Source organism: Papaver somniferum, chromosome 8 (assembly GCF_003573695.1).
Source record: "Papaver somniferum cultivar HN1 chromosome 8, ASM357369v1, whole genome shotgun sequence".
Lineage (NCBI taxonomy): Eukaryota > Viridiplantae > Streptophyta > Magnoliopsida > Ranunculales > Papaveraceae > Papaver > Papaver somniferum.
The window spans coordinates 4,944,042-4,959,478 of NC_039365.1; the positions used below are offsets into that span (position 1 = coordinate 4,944,042).

Below are 15,437 nucleotides of genomic sequence, written 5' to 3' on the forward strand. Positions count from 1 at the left end.
ATCAGAGAAAATAAATCAAGAAATGATCAAGATCATGAAACATATAAAAACAAAGAAATCTTCACCAAAAGCAACTAAAAAACCCAGAATGAAGGAAAAAACCTCGAAAATTTGATGAAGATGGAGAAAAATCCACCATTAACGGATCTAAGCTAATGAGCTTTTTCCTGATCTAGGTACCATGATGACATTAGAAATGAAAAGAGTTTTCAATCGAAGTAAAAACATCAGAAAGTTGTTTCAAACAACAACTACTTATAGACAGCACATGTGTGAGACACACAATGACAATCTACACTATACACGTGTAAACATTATAGACGTTATAAGAAACTAGAACAAACGGACTCTACACACATGTGCCACTGACAATAACAATTTAATTACAGACAAACTCAATTAGGATAAGGGCACCATTAAATACACCAATAATGATGTCCAAATATTAGGGTATATGATACCAGGTTACAGTGTCGAGGATCAAGATTTGGGGTTGTACCAAAATTCAAATAAAACAATATTATTTATGATATAACGCGAAACTTTAGGCTTTGTACACCCACAGATTTCAGTCCCCCATTAGCAGCCTTGCATTACTCCATTTTTTTTCTTTTTCTGTTTTTGTTTTTGTTTTGTTCTCTTTGACAAAACTTACACCTTCATTGTCAAATTCCATAACTTTCATCACAATATCAGATCAAGTACATTGATGAACCACATGCCAATATCACATTAGCAAATAAAAAAGACAGTTAGTTTTGCTAGGGCACCCAATAAGGTCCCTCCAACAAAGTGAATGGGTTGGGGTACAACTAAAATGAGTTATGGCTAACACTGACAGTGTAATGATAATTGATGAAAGAGTTGAAAAAGAATTAATCGATGAAATGCTATGGATTAGCTGATAACAATTAAGAAAGACAACCATGAAATCTATAGGAAAAAAAAACATAAAAAGGGATAGAAACATCTCATGTTGATGTTTTGTACTCGGCCATCATAATGAATGAACATTATATCCTTATTCATGACTACTTGAGATGAAGAATGTATCAAATCAAATGCATTCAATAGAAGATCCTCGTAATCTTATCGATGAATGCCAAGTGTGATCACACATCATTCGACACTTGTACATATACTCTCTTGCCGCCGCCGCGGTTGTTCATCTCTCGACAAGATATGGACGGCTCAAAGGAAGACTTTGGTGGCCATGCACTATTGGGATCATCTGATCAAAATAGTTGATCGTGATGTTACTAGATCAAAAATACTTCATATCCAATATTTTTACGGTGAATGTGCCCTTCTTTTACGACTACTGCTGCATGAACGGTTTAATATAATAAAAGAATGGCGACCCAATGAGCACCCAAAGAACCAGTTAGCCCCTAGACATTATCCTACACTTGTTTATTTTCATTGTGTTGTCTTTTGATTGATTTTATGTGCAAGAAAATCTCAACATATTAAGAGAGGGTGGCATGGCATATATAGGCAACGTGAACCCAATGAACTGTCATTACATATTTTATCATTTTACTTAAAATTCCAAGTCAATCTACAAAAAAAATTCTCAAAATTATATTCTGAAAAAAATTCTCCAATTATATTCCTGGACACTAGAATTTCTCTTTTTTTCCTTTTTTAATTCATAGAAAAATATTGAGTATCATTGGTGAACGTGGTAAGAAGAAGAAGAAGATTATAAAGGTAAGCAACTACTTCCAGTCCAGACTTTCTCCAACCACAACAATCAATTCTCAACAGCAGCCCAAAACTCCCATTCCCACCACATTTTCTTAGTTTACCATCAAAACTTAAAGACTAATCCAAGATTGAAACTTAGTTGATGATGAAATGAGGTTGCTCAATGAACCCTGTTTTGAACAAAAAGAGAGGAATAAGTGAAAAGGAAAAAGGAGAGGGAAACCAATTCGAACCATACATTTCATTTTCTTTCACCATTTGAAAACTCTCAAAAGTGAGAAGAAAGCAAAAGAGAAAACGGGACCATATCCACAACTTTAACAACGGTAAGTTTCTTTCTTAACTTGAATTTCAAATTTGGGTTTTTTATCAACTTTATTGTGTAAAGTTGAGTGTTGAGTAAATTATAAGTTTTTATTTGCAGAAAAATTTAAAACAAACCCATCAAAGATTTTCCCATTTATAAGGAAAAGTTCATGGCCGCACTACCACTAGTAGTAAATCTGAATATGTCACTTTAGAAACATATGTTCTTTAAATGGTGTTTTCAGCAGTTTCAATCTTGAATTTTTTATGATGCGGCAGGATTCGTTTAAGATAGCCTTGGTAAGAAAGATGGCAAGTTCGGCATCGTATGAGAATTTTGAGTTTTATCATGCATCGCCTTCTTCGGCATCGACGCCGTCAGCTACGGATACGAGTGGGTTTTCTGTTCGGAGTGACCAAGATTCGTTTGCGTACTGTCGGACGAACTCTGAAATGTCGTCCGTGTTTACGGAGGAGAGTGTGTATCATGATCCATCGTCTCCTTTGGCGAAATCAGGTGGTAAAGGGCTGCCCTTGTGCCAGGCGTCACCCACGAGATTAGGAATGAAACAGTATTATAGCCATGTCGGAGATGAACCTGATGCTGAACCAGAAATAGATGATATTGATCTTGGTAAGGAGCTATATTCAGCTTTTCATCCATCTGCTTGACTAGATTTTTTTTATACCTGAATTGGATTCGAAAAATGTGTTTCTGAATGAAGAGATTTAGTTGCAGAATTAGACATGATGAGGGAGAAGTATTCAAAGCTATTGCTGGGTGAAGACATGTCAGGAGGCGGAAAGGGTGTCTGCTCCGCGGTCGCCCTTTCGAATTCCATAACGAATCTCTACGGTACGTATGAACTACGAATTATAAAAGAAAAGGATCTCTAATTTTACCCTCTTTCTCATTCTCATGGTGCTTTTGTTTATTTCTGCAGCAACTGTTTTTGGCCAGACTTTGAGGTTAGCACCTCTACCAGCTGAGAAGAAGTCGATGTGGAAACGAGAAATGGACTGGCTTCTATCTGTTTGTGATTACATTGTAGAGTTTGTCCCTGCTACTGAGACCTTTAAAGACGGAACACCTTTAGAGGTAAACCCATATGCTAAAAACTCAAAGAATTCTGCAATTGTTTTCTGTTTCCTGTGTCAGGTGATAACAATTGATAATTTTCATTCAGGTGATGACAAGCAGACTTAGATCAGACATTTACATGAGCCTTCCTGCACTAAAAAAGCTTGACAACATGCTACTTGTAAGTAAACTTTCTTACTCAGATGTCAATTCCAATAACCAAATCTATTAGTCGGTAAATAACTAAGTTTTTCCGAGCACAAGAGCTGAACACATGCAAATCTCAAATCTTGTCAGCAGGATATATTGGACAGTTTCAGGGATACAGAGTTTTGGTATGCAGAGCAAGGAAGCATGTCAAAAGATGCAAATACTAAATCAGGGTCATTCAGGAAAATTGTAAGTCTAAGGACGGAGGAAAAATGGTGGTTACCAGTACCCTGCGTTCCTGCTGGTGGGATCTCTGAGAAAGCAAGAAAACATTTGCAACAAAAACGTGACAACGCGAATCAAATTCACAAAGCGGCCATGGCCATAAACAATTCTATTCTCGGTGAAATGGAAGTTCCAGAGGCATATATGTCAAGTCTTCCGAAGGTAATACACGCATCTATCAATATAAAATCAACAAGAAACTTGTATTTCTACAGTCACTCATTTATGTGCATCTTTCTAATTTCTATTTTTTCTTATTACCAGAGTGGCAAAGCATGTCTGGGTGATTCAATTTACCGTCACATAACTGGTGCAGATAAATTTGTCCCCGAGTACCTACTTGATAACTTGAACATAGGTTCTGAGCACGAGGCACTTGAACTTGCAGACAAGGTTGAGGCTTCAATATACATATGGAAGCGCAAGGTATGCATAAGCAGCATGCCTAATTCGAAATCCACATGGAACCTCAAAGATCTAGTGAATGATAAAGAGGGCGACAAGAATCATATCCTAGCGGGTAGAGCTGAGAGTTTATTATTGTGCCTGAAGCAGAGATACCCTGGACTATCACAAACAACCTTGGATACAACAAAGATTCAAGATAACAAGGTATATCTCCATTCAGATGCATACATTAACTTGTTTCATTTATGTACGGTGTCATATGGCCTAATGGAAATCATTATTGCAGGATGTTGGGCAAGGAATTCTAGAGAGCTACTCAAGGGTTTTGGAAGGTCTAGCATTCAACGTTGTTTCTTGGGTAGACGATGTTCTATACGTCGATGATCAGCAAAAAAACAAAGTCCTTAGTATTTAGAGAGAAGTTGAAATCCAACTTCCCATCTAGAGCCAATATTTTTTCTTTGCGGCATTCCCTGAACAGTTTAACATAGTAGTAATTCAGAAGAGAGCTACCTGAGTATGTTAGAAACCGGGATGGTATGTGAAAATACTGAAATTGATTGTATTTGTGAGTTGTCAGATCGACAGCATTTCGGGGAAACCCCATTAATCCTATGATTGTACATTAACAAGTAACTGTATGACAGACACAAAATGTGAACCCCTACCGTTCATTCGAGTTTCTACATCTAGTTAACAATACAAGCAAGATTATGTTCATTCGTTCACAGTATACAGTTTGGTGCAACAATTATATATACGAAACTTGTCTTTCTTTCAACTATCAAACCTTAATCAAAAGGGGCCATTTCAATTCATTGTGAAACAACACAATTCCCCGAAAAAGGGTTATTTTCGATAGGATGCATTACACTACCGAAGGAATCCAAATTAAGCGCAAAACTATGATAATAACATCCCTAATAAACAAGACAAACAATTTGGTTATAATTGTAAGAAAAATGTTCACCATTGTTATCATGTTCCTCCAGTCCAGTGGTCGTTGAGCAGCTTCATTGAGAATGTGGTGCAGAATCATCAGGTTTCTTGATAGAACAAGAAGCCTTGAATGCATCAACCTGTGCTTGACATTTTCTGTAATCCCCTTTGTTTTCTGCTAAACATTTCTTTAAAGCTTCAACATCACAGGGAGACATAATCTTCTTTGAACCCCCACCAGAACTCAACTTCCCATCCATACTTTCAATCCCAAAATTTCAAAAGAGTATAAAACCCTATACTCAGATTAACACAATAAATCTTCCCAACAATCACAAATTGAATTCCAAAAATTGAGAATTTTGACTAAAGACTCAACCTCTGAAAGATCAGAGGACTTGCAGAATTTTCTTTGGTAGTGATTTTGGTGCTTGTTTGTAAAACCCTATTTCATATATCTTCCAGACAACCAAGGGTAGGCTCTTACATGAGATCAGGGTTCGAGTCTGGGTGATCGCAGTTTTTGAGAAAAAATCTGGGTTATACCCCTTCCTCTGTGGGGTATTTTTGTCTTCCTATAAAAACCACTGAAATTTTCCCATCACTCTTCCTATTCCTTTGTTCTCTCTTTGTCTACTGAAATTGGAAGAGGTTTTTCTCTGCTCTGCTGCTGTTCTTTCCTTGATTGCTGGTTTCTCTCCCTACTATCTCTGTTTTCCTACCAGGTTGGTTTTCCTTCTCCTTCTTTCTCTGTTTCTGCCAAAAAAAAAAAAAAAAAAAGCTTATTACATGATTTGATGTGTTTTGGGGCAAATATGAAACTGTTATTAGATTAATCCAACTTAAATAAACTCAATTTGTACTTGCTTAGATAATTAGATTGATCCAGCTCAATTTGGGTTGAATGCGTTTTTTTCACAGAGTTTTTGTAAATTTCATGGTGGGGTTTTAGGGAAACCCTAACTTCGGATTGATATTTACTTGTATAGAGAAGGGTTTTAGTACATTTTGATTACTATTCTGTTTGTTTGTGATTTGAAGTTTTGATCTTGCTTAAGAAAAAGGGTTTCTTTTTTGTGTGTTTGTTGAAGATTAGTTAAGTATTTGTAAGCATGAACTAATTTTGTTCTGTAATCGGCAGAAGGAGCTTCCGGCATTGCAAATTTTGGAGTTCTTTGTGATTCTCAATGACGCCTGAGATGCCAGAGACAGCCTCGAAGGCGAAAGATGCACCTAAATTGGTGAAATTGGATAGAGCCCGAAAATTAGTGAGTACTAGATTTTTATGTGTTTCTGCTTGATATCTTTGAGTGCATAAGCAAATGAGGTGGGAAAATCGTAATATCTTTCTGGGAATTAGTATTGGTTGGTGATTTTATATCGCTAGTAGTAATGTTTTTGCAGTACTTGGACTGAGTTGGTCAAATAAAACCAAACCTATCTTAGTCATACGATATAGAGGCAAAAACTACATCATCTGGAATCGAGATTGAAGGACTGAAGGGAGTTCCTCTATCGTAAATTTTAGAGTACTTTGTGATTCTCGATGACACCTGAGACGCCAGAAACAGCAGCAAAACCGAAAGCTGCACCTAAATTGGTGAAATTGGATAGAGCCCGGAAATTAGTGAGTACTAGTTTTCCATGTGTTTCTGCTTTGTATCTTTGAATGCGGGAGTGAATGAGGGAAGAAATTACATAATTTTTCTCTAGGAGTTGGTAGTGGCTGGTGACTTTATATCGCTACACACTAGTAGTAATGTTTTTGTGTTACTTAGACTGAATGATTCAAAAATCTGTCCAACTAAGCCAAACTTATCTTAGCCATGCGATATAGAAGGTTAAGGATTCGGTATAATCTTTTATGTTATATCGAAGAAACATAATCATGGGTTCTTTAGGCAAAAACTGCACCATCTGGGATCTTGATTTGTTATTTAAATATTCAAACCTGAGTTGTGGTTGTACATAACTAAACGTTTGTGTTTGTTACCTTGGCTTGTTGTATTTATATGTACTTTACCTTGCCTGAAAAAACAACCTATTTTCAGGCTGAATCATGGGTTTACAATATGAGTGGATCACCAGACGGCGAATCAATTGAAGAGAAGGAACCAGAGGCTCGCCCTGCAAGGTTGATTCTCTTTCTCTCTTGCTGTTCTTCTGTCACATTCCTTACTGTAGTGAATTTCTAAAAGATTTTTTGCTTACCTGGAAGGTTGGGCTTAGGGGCAAGAGCTGCACCACAAACTAGACTTGGACCTTCCTCTGATCCAGCTGGTAAGAGTTTGCACAACAAGTTGGAAGCTAGTAAAAAGAGAGCTACAGCTAAGTCATTAGAAGAAGAATCAAATGCTAACAACGGTCAACCTAGCGATGATGATGATGACGAAGAACCAGAGAGCAGGACCAATGCTTTTACCAAAAAGATAGTTGTGCCTGCTGTTCCACAGAGTTCGCAGGGCAAGAAGAAACGAAGAAGATAAGGTCTGAAAGCCAGAACAATTGTATAAGGGTGAAAATGTGAAGCATTTTACATGCATTGCCTGAAAACCGAAACATGCTGTTGTCTAATCTTGGTCAAGCCATAATTATTTTCTCATGTAATCTAGAAACAATGCAATGTTTTAGGATTTTGATAATTTTTGTATAGAACAATTTTCGAATTATGGAACTGAATGAGATCTTTCTGAAACCTAACACGAAGTATAATTTTGAATTGGAACATGGAACAAGTAGATATAATTTGCTGAAACTGGCAGATACCAATTGGTTTGTTCGGGTTAAAAAAATGGCAGGTAATTTACTGAAATTTGTGTTGCAGGGGATGGCTGCAAAAAGTGTATTATTACTGTTCAGATTGCAGTGTGTAAGCCCTGAAAGCTCAATCAATTATCTGCCAAAACTATACTGAAAACCCTTTCCTTTTTGTATTTTGCTTTTACTGTCATTTTACATAAAACACTCTAATACTGCACCAAGCCTACTAGGACAAAAGCATTTCAGGATGAAAAAACTGTACAAAGAAAGAACAAAAAGGACAAATACTCGCGCAATGAACCTAACATAACCGAGAATGAAGAATAAGTCGGCTTCAATTCATCCTTCAATCGGTTTTAAGTTCATTATGAAAACCTCTCAAGACTTGCAATTCCATCTTCACACTGCAAAATCCTTTAATCGTTTCTGCGTCCATTCTTGCCTTCTTGACTTGGTAAGAACTATGTTAGTGGTGTGCCCAAAACCCAAGCATCCAACAGGAGATAAGGAAAAGCAGCCTTCACCATGTCCTATTCTGTAACCAACCTTCACTTCAAAGACTCACACAAGAGTCTGAGTGACTCTTTTTTGCAAAGAACCCAAAATCTGATCTTCCTCTTTTCAGCTTGTAAGCTCTACCAGGGAACGCATGTCGAATACGGCATCTTGTATCAGTTCAATCAAAATAGCTTCACTGATCTCAATACCAATGTCTTCAATGTCTAACCGCAGGTTTCCCCATGATCCTTCTTTATTGAAATCTTTTCCAACAATATGGTCCAATGTACATGGCTGAGGTTGAGGTATGAGATTGCTGTCAATAAAATCCCATACTTCTTGAATGATGCTATTCCCCTCCGGAACTGGCCGAATATCAGACTTGACAAATTTTAACCAAGGTGGGCACCCAAAGTATCGTTCGTATAAATCCACAAGAACTTCATCGATGCAGTCAAAGATCAACTCTGGTTCACCACAAAGTCGACTTGATGGAACTTGTACTTCATCAATTAAAGATGCATCAAGAAGATGGCTTGAGGATTCATAGCTACTTGTGAATTCATCCCAGCTCAAGCCTGAGGCACGCAATACGGCTCTTACATACTCATACGTTGGTTTCCTGTCCTCAATACAAGCTGCTGAATGTAGCTCAGGGTCTGAAGGGGATACCACCACAACAGTGGAATCGCGTTCATCGAAGCAGATTCTTACAGGTTTTATTTTCAATTCAGCTACAACAAATAATAAGATTACATTAAGTACACCGAATAAACTAAATTTAATGAAGAAAGATAAATGCACCATTATAGTTGTTCAAAGCATACCACGGTCAGATTTGGGAGTTGCAGGGCTACTGGCATCGTCTAGAAAGAATGGCTTGAGAACAGATACTGGACTTTCCCATGCTGGAACGCCATCACTGGAGCTCTCCAGAGCTTCAACCTTCAGGTCAAGTAAACAACTCGACTCCAACGAAGACATGGATGGTTCATTATTTGTGTTTTCCTCCTGAACAGTAACAAATAGGAAGAAGGATTTCTTCGATTAAAATGAAGATCACAAAAGAAAATTCTGCCAAAACAAATAACTGGACAAAGGTTCCCTGAACCAATTTCTACGAAACCCGGAAGTTCTCTACACAAAGGTTCACATAAAAAAACAAGCAAGCAAAATAAGCAACAAACACAGAATTGGGATAAACAAGTTACCATCAAGCTCCCTGAAGATCCTTCTTCCTCTGAAGTTCCGTCTGTCTCAGTACTGGAGATTTTTACGTCGGCGGGCACACCAGTATTTGATTCACAGGGATCATCAGAGGACTTACTTTCTTCTATATGCACTGCCGCAATCGTTTCTACAGTTTTTGCACCAGCACAAATTTTAGGAAACCCTATTAACAAGAAAGTAATACTATATATATGCACATGTATAAATGGAAGTTCTGTAGAATAAATGGAAGTTCTGTAGAACTACAAAGGAAACTAGTATTATCTGATTTGTAAAGTTGTATGGTAAGAGGACACTAACGCAATATTACCTTCTTCTGTGGAATCTCCCTCCAAAGCCAAGTTGCTTTCTTCAACTACAGTCTCTGGACACTCTCGAGAGGTATCTGGATTCAGGTCAAGAGCTTGGATTTGGATGTCATCGTCTGTTTGGAAGTCATCGTCTGTATGCAGCTCAGTTTCAAAGTTTTGGCTAGATGTAGTTGAAAGTTCTGGGTTTAAAGGCTGCCAAACCTTCTCACCGACAACTTTTAAATTGTCAGAAAAGGAAAATCTCATCTGTGCTGTTATGAATGGATGATCAGAGTCCCTAGGACTGCAAATAGGTGGTGAGACATAATCAGGAAGCGACAGTGTCTTTCCCAAGCTTTTTGAAACTTTAAATGCTGACAAATCCCGATCTTCCTCCCTATAACTCAACATATCAGCAAGATGTTTTTTGGCCTCGGCGTAGATGTCAGCTTCTCTTTCCTTTGAATATCCAGAGTCTTCAATGGTTACACTTTTATCCTTTTCTGAAGTAACTTCATGGTCATCTAAAGAATCACTGTTCACCGGCTTATCTGAATTTTCCCTGTAAGAAGATTTTCTCTGAAGTTGTCTCCCACTTAGCTCCCCTGAAAACTCTCTACTGCAATCCGCTGAATTGTCATTTGGAATTTTGTGTAAAATAGCATCCATGGAAATTCTGTGCTGCTCTTTTCTGTTTTCTCCCATGACGCGCTTCAACTTGTTTTTAATTCCTTTAAGTGAAAATTTGGAGTGCAATGTACCGCCTTGTTCCTGATTTCCCACCGGACTATAAAGGAACTGAGTTGAGGAGCGGGGACTATTTAGGCTAGTTGCAGCTGCAGGATTTATAATGGCTGCTGGGTTTGGCTTTAGAATTACTATTCTGTTTGAAGCACGTGGGCTATCAACCTCTTTGGGTGCATTTTTATTCTCCGACTTGACCTTTCTCCAGAAAAATTTATACATATTTTGTTTAGGAGTCTCTTTATGAACAACAAGCTCCTGACATTGGGTTGAATTATCAATCTCCTGTTCAGACGCTTTTGTTCTCGTTACTGATTTCTTTGGCTCACCTTTTTCTGATTGAGAACCCCGGAGGTCTTCGATGTGTTTCACCAGCAATGAATTAGAATCTTCAAGAAGTTTTAAAAGTAGTTCCTTGTTCGAGTTCAATATATCCAGTGCATCCATGAATTGTTTGGTCTGTTGAATTTTCGCTTCATCTGTTATTTGCCCAGAATCAATAAACTTCTGACTCAAAAAAGCCTCGGCTGCTTCACTTAGTTTCTCTTCAAGAATAGTATGTTTTTGAACCAACTGTAAATCGAGCTCATCAAGATGATCATTACTTGTGGAACTAGTAGATTCCTGTCCATCGGAAGAATCCCCCTTGTTTAGACGCTGATGTACATGGTTGCAAAATTCTTCCATTAATGAAACTAGGTCCAGGTGCGAGTATTCTGGCTCTTGAAACTCCACTGAAGCAGTACGAGTCTTCTTTTTCGGTTGCTTCTGACTGAACATTTCTTCTTCCATGAGCTTCTTTACACTTCTTCTACAAATATCAATCTTTGATGTTCTGTTTTCATCACCGTCCTGAAACATTATGAAATTCCACTTGAGAGATATAGATAAAGAGATATCAATTCGACAAATCTTCGTAGTCATACAATTCAAGATTTATATCCGGAGAATGAGTATAACATACATTGCTGCCTTCGCGGGCTCCTTCAGCATCAGTCAATAGCTTGAGTTTTTTCTTTGAATATCCATTACCTGCAAGCGAAAGACTAACACACTCAAAATGCAGCAAAAAAGAATCGATTAAAACTTTAAAATGTACGACAAGTCCATCTGTGATTTCTTGTGCTAAGATTTAAGAATTCCCAAACCACTTAACCCTTGAATGCCAAAGATATAACGAAGTTGCAAAGTTATATACTTCAATGTCTAAGAAGCACCGGAAAGGTCACACCAAATGAAATAGTAACTAGATCTCTGGAAGTGACTGCTTACCAATAGAAAGCCTGTTACTCCCATGCCTCCTATCAGGGAGCAACTTTTGAGATGAACGACCATACCGGAAATCAAAGATACTAATCAAACCCGAAATGCAACCTGCCTGAGTTTTGTCCCGATAAACAGAATTTTTCTGCACTCGCTTTCCCATATTGAAGAATGATCAACTCTTGAAATTTCTATTTATCTTTTTTTGTCTTTTGTTCAACATGCACCACTTCTGTATATGTGATCCGACGTCAGTAGTATGCTGAGATTAGGCCTGGAAAAAAAAATAAACCACCAAACATTAAGAAGACAAATGAAACAACAAAACTGAGCACATATCGGAATTGGATGCAGAGAATTTGTTCATAAAAGAAGAAGACAAAGCAGATTGTCCACATCAAAGATCCAAACACACTACGAATTTTTCATAGTAACCAGTATTGAATACTAAGATTTTCATAAGAAGATGTCGCCATGCCAATAAAAACAACAAAGATACCGTAGATATGAACATACAATTTCGGCATGTTTGATCAATTGTTACCATACAAATAAGCATGTAATTGAGCTCAGGTAAGAGTTTCCATAAGTGCTTCACCTAAAGTCCCTATAGTAACTAAGGAACATGTAATTGACAATTAAAGGTACCCCAACCGGGACACTAGGTTCGTTCAACAGCTGAATTAGAGACTTCCCTAAGAACCAAAGACTGCAAATTACACCCCATAGACCTTTTTTTGGTAAATTTACTATCTATCCAAGATCAGGTTCAACCGAGTCAAAAGTGCCAAATTCCATTTGACTCACTCACCGATTTTCAGATAGAACCAAACAAAAAAGCCTTCTTCTTCTTGTTTTCAATTGTGCCAAAAACAAGAACATGTCAAGCCACCATTGAATGCTGAAAATTTCAACTTCATGAAATGCTCAGCTCAATTTGATTCAATCCACACTAATTATGACTTCACCTAAACTGATCATACAGAAATTTTTGCAGAAAAATTAGACAAATCAGAATCTCAATTAAGTCCATTTTTGGCAAAACCCAGATTTATATCTATCTTTCTCAACTCTCAAAGTTTTCATCTATTGGAATAGGATCATCAGAGAAAAGGGTTTATGCAGAATCATGATAAAATTTGATTGAATTTGAGAAATGGGGGTACCTTGTACAGACAGATTCAATCTCTTCCTTGAAATATTGAGCTCCCTCCTCCCACAATCAAAACCCACAGAAGAAATTTGAAGAAAAGCCAATAAAAAAAAAGGTCTCTCCTTTATCTAGTATTAGTAGTATATGATACTTTTTGAAAATCTAAAAACAAAAAACCTAGTGATTAAAAAGTAATGGAGAGAGCTGAAAAAGGAAGAAATGGGGCTATGAAGTTTCCTCCTTGGAAGAAGAAGAAGAAGAGGAAAAGAGAAGATAAGAATCTGAAAGAGAAAACGAGGAGGGAAAAAAGTGCTTAAAAAATGGTTGTTTTGAAAGAGTAAAACAGAGAGTCTTAGAAGAAGAATTGTTCATGGAGGTGAGTTGGGTCCCCACGGGATTGCAAAACACCATGACTTTAGATTCAAGGAAAGTGAATATGTTTGTTCGATCTCTCTTCTCTTCCCTCGAGCCTCTCTATAGAAGAGAAGAGGACTGTCTCTGTATGTGTTTTTATTTTCTCTTTCTTTGTTCGCTTTTTGCACGTTTAAGAACAACTTTTTGGTTTGTAGTCACAGTACGCATAGAACAATGGAAGAGGGTAAAATGGGAAATGTGGGGGTTTATTATAGGGAAGTGAAGCAACAAACAATGTTGTACTACGTACGAATGTCGATGACTTCTATTGTAATTCACACTCCTAGATACAATGCAAGTAATAAGCATCTTCTTTAATCTATATATTGTTCCCCACAATAAATTACCGGTGCAAGTAAAGATCAGTTAGGAGGATTAGCAGAAGAAAAAATTACGAGAATCGGTTTTCTTCACTAAATTCGCGGCCCTCTAGAGTAATTCTTTAGTAACACGATCCATTCAGAATTCTTTTAAAAAGTAAGGGTTCTCACCATTATTTCCTAAATTCTTCGACGAATATTGTCAGATTTTCAGTAATGAAAACCGTAGTAAAGACCCAGAATAAATATTATAAATGGTCATAAAAAATAATGGTAGTAACTGGTATTTTCATTTGTGGTATGATTTTTATTATCTTATATTTTACTCGGTGTTGTGTTTTATTTAGCTTTATCATTTTATGAAGTTGAAATTTTGGTGATTTTATTCCTTTCCTAGAAACAAATAATAAATTGGAAGTAAGAATTTTTGTGATTTTTTTTTCCATTCTTGGAAACAAATAATAATAAATTGGTAAATAAATCCATAGATTTTCTAATTAATGTAGCCAGATATTTTTGTTTACCGGATAACTCAAAATTTTACTCAACCTTTGTTTACTGGCTAACTTTATACCTAATCTGTTTAGGTTTACACTTTAGTTACATCTATCTAATTTACCTAATTAACGAAATGAAAAAGTCTTTGGTCACATATGGACTGTTTCTTTCCTTGACATTCTAAGCCATTTTCCTCCCCTATTGTTCCGTTTTTCATTTTACCTCATTTGGATAGACATAAATGATATTTTTTACTGTTTACCAAATATGAGTCAAATTCTTGTTAACATCAAAATATCACGATCCATGGACCATGGTCCCTTCTCATTACCTTTTTTACCACTGGATGATAAAAAAAATATATAGAAATACTCCAAATGAGAAAAGACATAGAATGTCAAACGTATATGGCTTGTTAGTCAACTGAAGTGGATTGAAAAGATGACCTAATTTACCATGCCGTAAGACCTTTAATGATAGTTACAGGTTGTACCCTTTTATAAAACGGTGATGAGCCACCGTCTAGAAACCAACCCTGAAGCCGTCTCTCCCAAAATAAACACTTAGAGCAGTTCTTATGGAATGAACAAACATGAAAAATGGATGTTGAAATCATCAAATTTGTTGCTTTGAATACTGAGTCGAAACATTCAGCGCGCGTCTGGGGTAACGACGGGCGGCATAGCTACGAACTCTGGTGTCAGAACGAAAAACGCCAGCGTTCCTACAGCCAGCGCGTGTCATCGGTTAAAACGCTGGAGTCATTGGTAAGTGCGTCGCGTTCTTTCTGAGAGCGCCAACAGCTATTCCCATCCCGGCACCATTGTTCCATTCCTTTCCTTATAAATTCACTTCGTCTACAGACTTTGACTCACACCTTCCTCATCATTACACAACTTCCAGACCGTCTCTAACTTTTCTTTTTCTTTTCAAACAAAACTATTCATATCAATTCACTCTTTTAGAAAAATTTCATTTTTAACAAATATGGCATCCTCAAAACAACAAACACCGCAACAAACATAAACACCACAGCAAACACAACAACAAGCACAAACACCACCACAAACATAACAAGAAACACAACAATCACAACAAAGGAACACAAGAATTCGTGGTCCCAAGTATACGATGGATGAAGACGAGTCACTTTGCATAAATTATGTATTATATACATTAGATGATATAAATGGTATTTGTCAAGAAAAAAAAAATTTATGGCAAGATTTTACAAAAACTTTGTGAAGAAACCGGTAACATTCATAGTCGTGATGTCGATGGGTTGTCTCATCGTTTTTGCACAATTTCAGCAGTCGTTAGTGATTATATAGCTTTGATCACTCAAATGTGGAACAACAGAAGAAGTGGTGAAGACGAACCGGATGTGG

The 15,437-nt window shown here is 37.1% G+C and overlaps 3 protein-coding genes across 9 annotated transcripts; 2 read left to right on the forward strand and 1 right to left on the reverse strand.

The window, feature by feature from the left end:
* The first annotated feature begins 1,639 nt into the window (after positions 1-1,639).
* Positions 1,640-4,977, forward strand: LOC113304258 (rop guanine nucleotide exchange factor 3-like). 5 transcript variants are annotated; one of them, XM_026553331.1, is made up of 8 exons: positions 1,640-2,036; positions 2,296-2,650; positions 2,750-2,872; positions 2,961-3,115; positions 3,204-3,278; positions 3,395-3,694; positions 3,797-4,144; positions 4,227-4,977. In XM_026553331.1, exons 2-8 carry the CDS (start codon positions 2,326-2,328, stop codon positions 4,353-4,355), a joined length of 1,455 nt encoding a protein of 484 aa, XP_026409116.1. In that variant the 5' UTR covers positions 1,640-2,036; positions 2,296-2,325; the 3' UTR covers positions 4,356-4,977. The 5 variants fall into 5 exon arrangements, with proteins under 5 accessions (XP_026409116.1, XP_026409112.1, XP_026409113.1 ...); XM_026553327.1 differs by lacking the exon at positions 1,640-2,036 and having other exon boundaries at positions 2,172-2,650; XM_026553328.1 differs by lacking the exon at positions 1,640-2,036 and having other exon boundaries at positions 2,172-2,650; positions 3,398-3,694.
* A 166-nt stretch (positions 4,978-5,143) lies between these two features.
* Positions 5,144-7,604, forward strand: LOC113304259. Of its 2 annotated transcripts, XM_026553334.1 has the most exons (5): positions 5,144-5,604; positions 6,021-6,147; positions 6,284-6,506; positions 6,931-7,013; positions 7,098-7,604. In XM_026553334.1, exons 3-5 carry the CDS (start codon positions 6,426-6,428, stop codon positions 7,363-7,365), a joined length of 432 nt encoding a protein of 143 aa, XP_026409119.1. In that variant the 5' UTR covers positions 5,144-5,604; positions 6,021-6,147; positions 6,284-6,425; the 3' UTR covers positions 7,366-7,604. The 2 variants fall into 2 exon arrangements, with proteins under 2 accessions (XP_026409119.1, XP_026409118.1); XM_026553333.1 differs by lacking the exon at positions 6,284-6,506 and having other exon boundaries at positions 5,417-5,604.
* A 167-nt stretch (positions 7,605-7,771) lies between these two features.
* On the reverse strand, positions 7,772-13,341 carry LOC113304256. 2 transcript variants are annotated; one of them, XM_026553326.1, is made up of 8 exons: positions 12,831-13,341; positions 12,476-12,637; positions 11,674-11,938; positions 11,366-11,433; positions 9,678-11,253; positions 9,349-9,494; positions 8,965-9,148; positions 7,772-8,871 (listed from the first exon to the last, which is right to left on the reverse strand). In XM_026553326.1, the coding sequence occupies exons 3-8, from the start codon at positions 11,825-11,827 to the stop codon at positions 8,261-8,263; spliced, it is 2,739 nt and encodes a 912-aa protein (XP_026409111.1). In that variant the 5' UTR covers positions 11,828-11,938; positions 12,476-12,637; positions 12,831-13,341; the 3' UTR covers positions 7,772-8,260. The 2 variants fall into 2 exon arrangements, with proteins under 2 accessions (XP_026409111.1, XP_026409110.1); XM_026553325.1 differs by lacking the exon at positions 12,476-12,637.
* Positions 13,342-15,437: the final 2,096 nt, after the last annotated feature.

Excerpts from the sequence above, each read along its gene's own strand:
- LOC113304256 (XM_026553325.1), bottom strand. The coding sequence starts at position 11,827 with ATGGGAAAGCGAGTGCAGAAAAATTCTGTTTATCGGGACAAAACTCAG. Across the intron at positions 11,434-11,673 it reads GAGTAACAGGCTTTCTATTG|GTAATGGATATTCAAAGAAA; the intron begins GTAAGCAGTCAC and ends TTTCGCTTGCAG. Across the intron at positions 11,254-11,365 it reads GAGCCCGCGAAGGCAGCAAT|GACGGTGATGAAAACAGAAC; the intron begins GTATGTTATACT and ends ATAATGTTTCAG.
- LOC113304259 (XM_026553334.1), top strand. The coding sequence starts at position 6,426 with ATGACACCTGAGACGCCAGAAACAGCAGCAAAACCGAAAGCTGCACCT. Across the intron at positions 6,507-6,930 it reads TGGATAGAGCCCGGAAATTA|GCTGAATCATGGGTTTACAA; the intron begins GTGAGTACTAGT and ends ACCTATTTTCAG. Across the intron at positions 7,014-7,097 it reads CCAGAGGCTCGCCCTGCAAG|GTTGGGCTTAGGGGCAAGAG; the intron begins GTTGATTCTCTT and ends CTTACCTGGAAG.
- LOC113304258 (XM_026553327.1), top strand. The coding sequence starts at position 2,284 with ATGATGCGGCAGGATTCGTTTAAGATAGCCTTGGTAAGAAAGATGGCA. Across the intron at positions 2,651-2,749 it reads AATAGATGATATTGATCTTG|TTGCAGAATTAGACATGATG; the intron begins GTAAGGAGCTAT and ends GAAGAGATTTAG. Across the intron at positions 4,145-4,226 it reads CAAAGATTCAAGATAACAAG|GATGTTGGGCAAGGAATTCT; the intron begins GTATATCTCCAT and ends TCATTATTGCAG.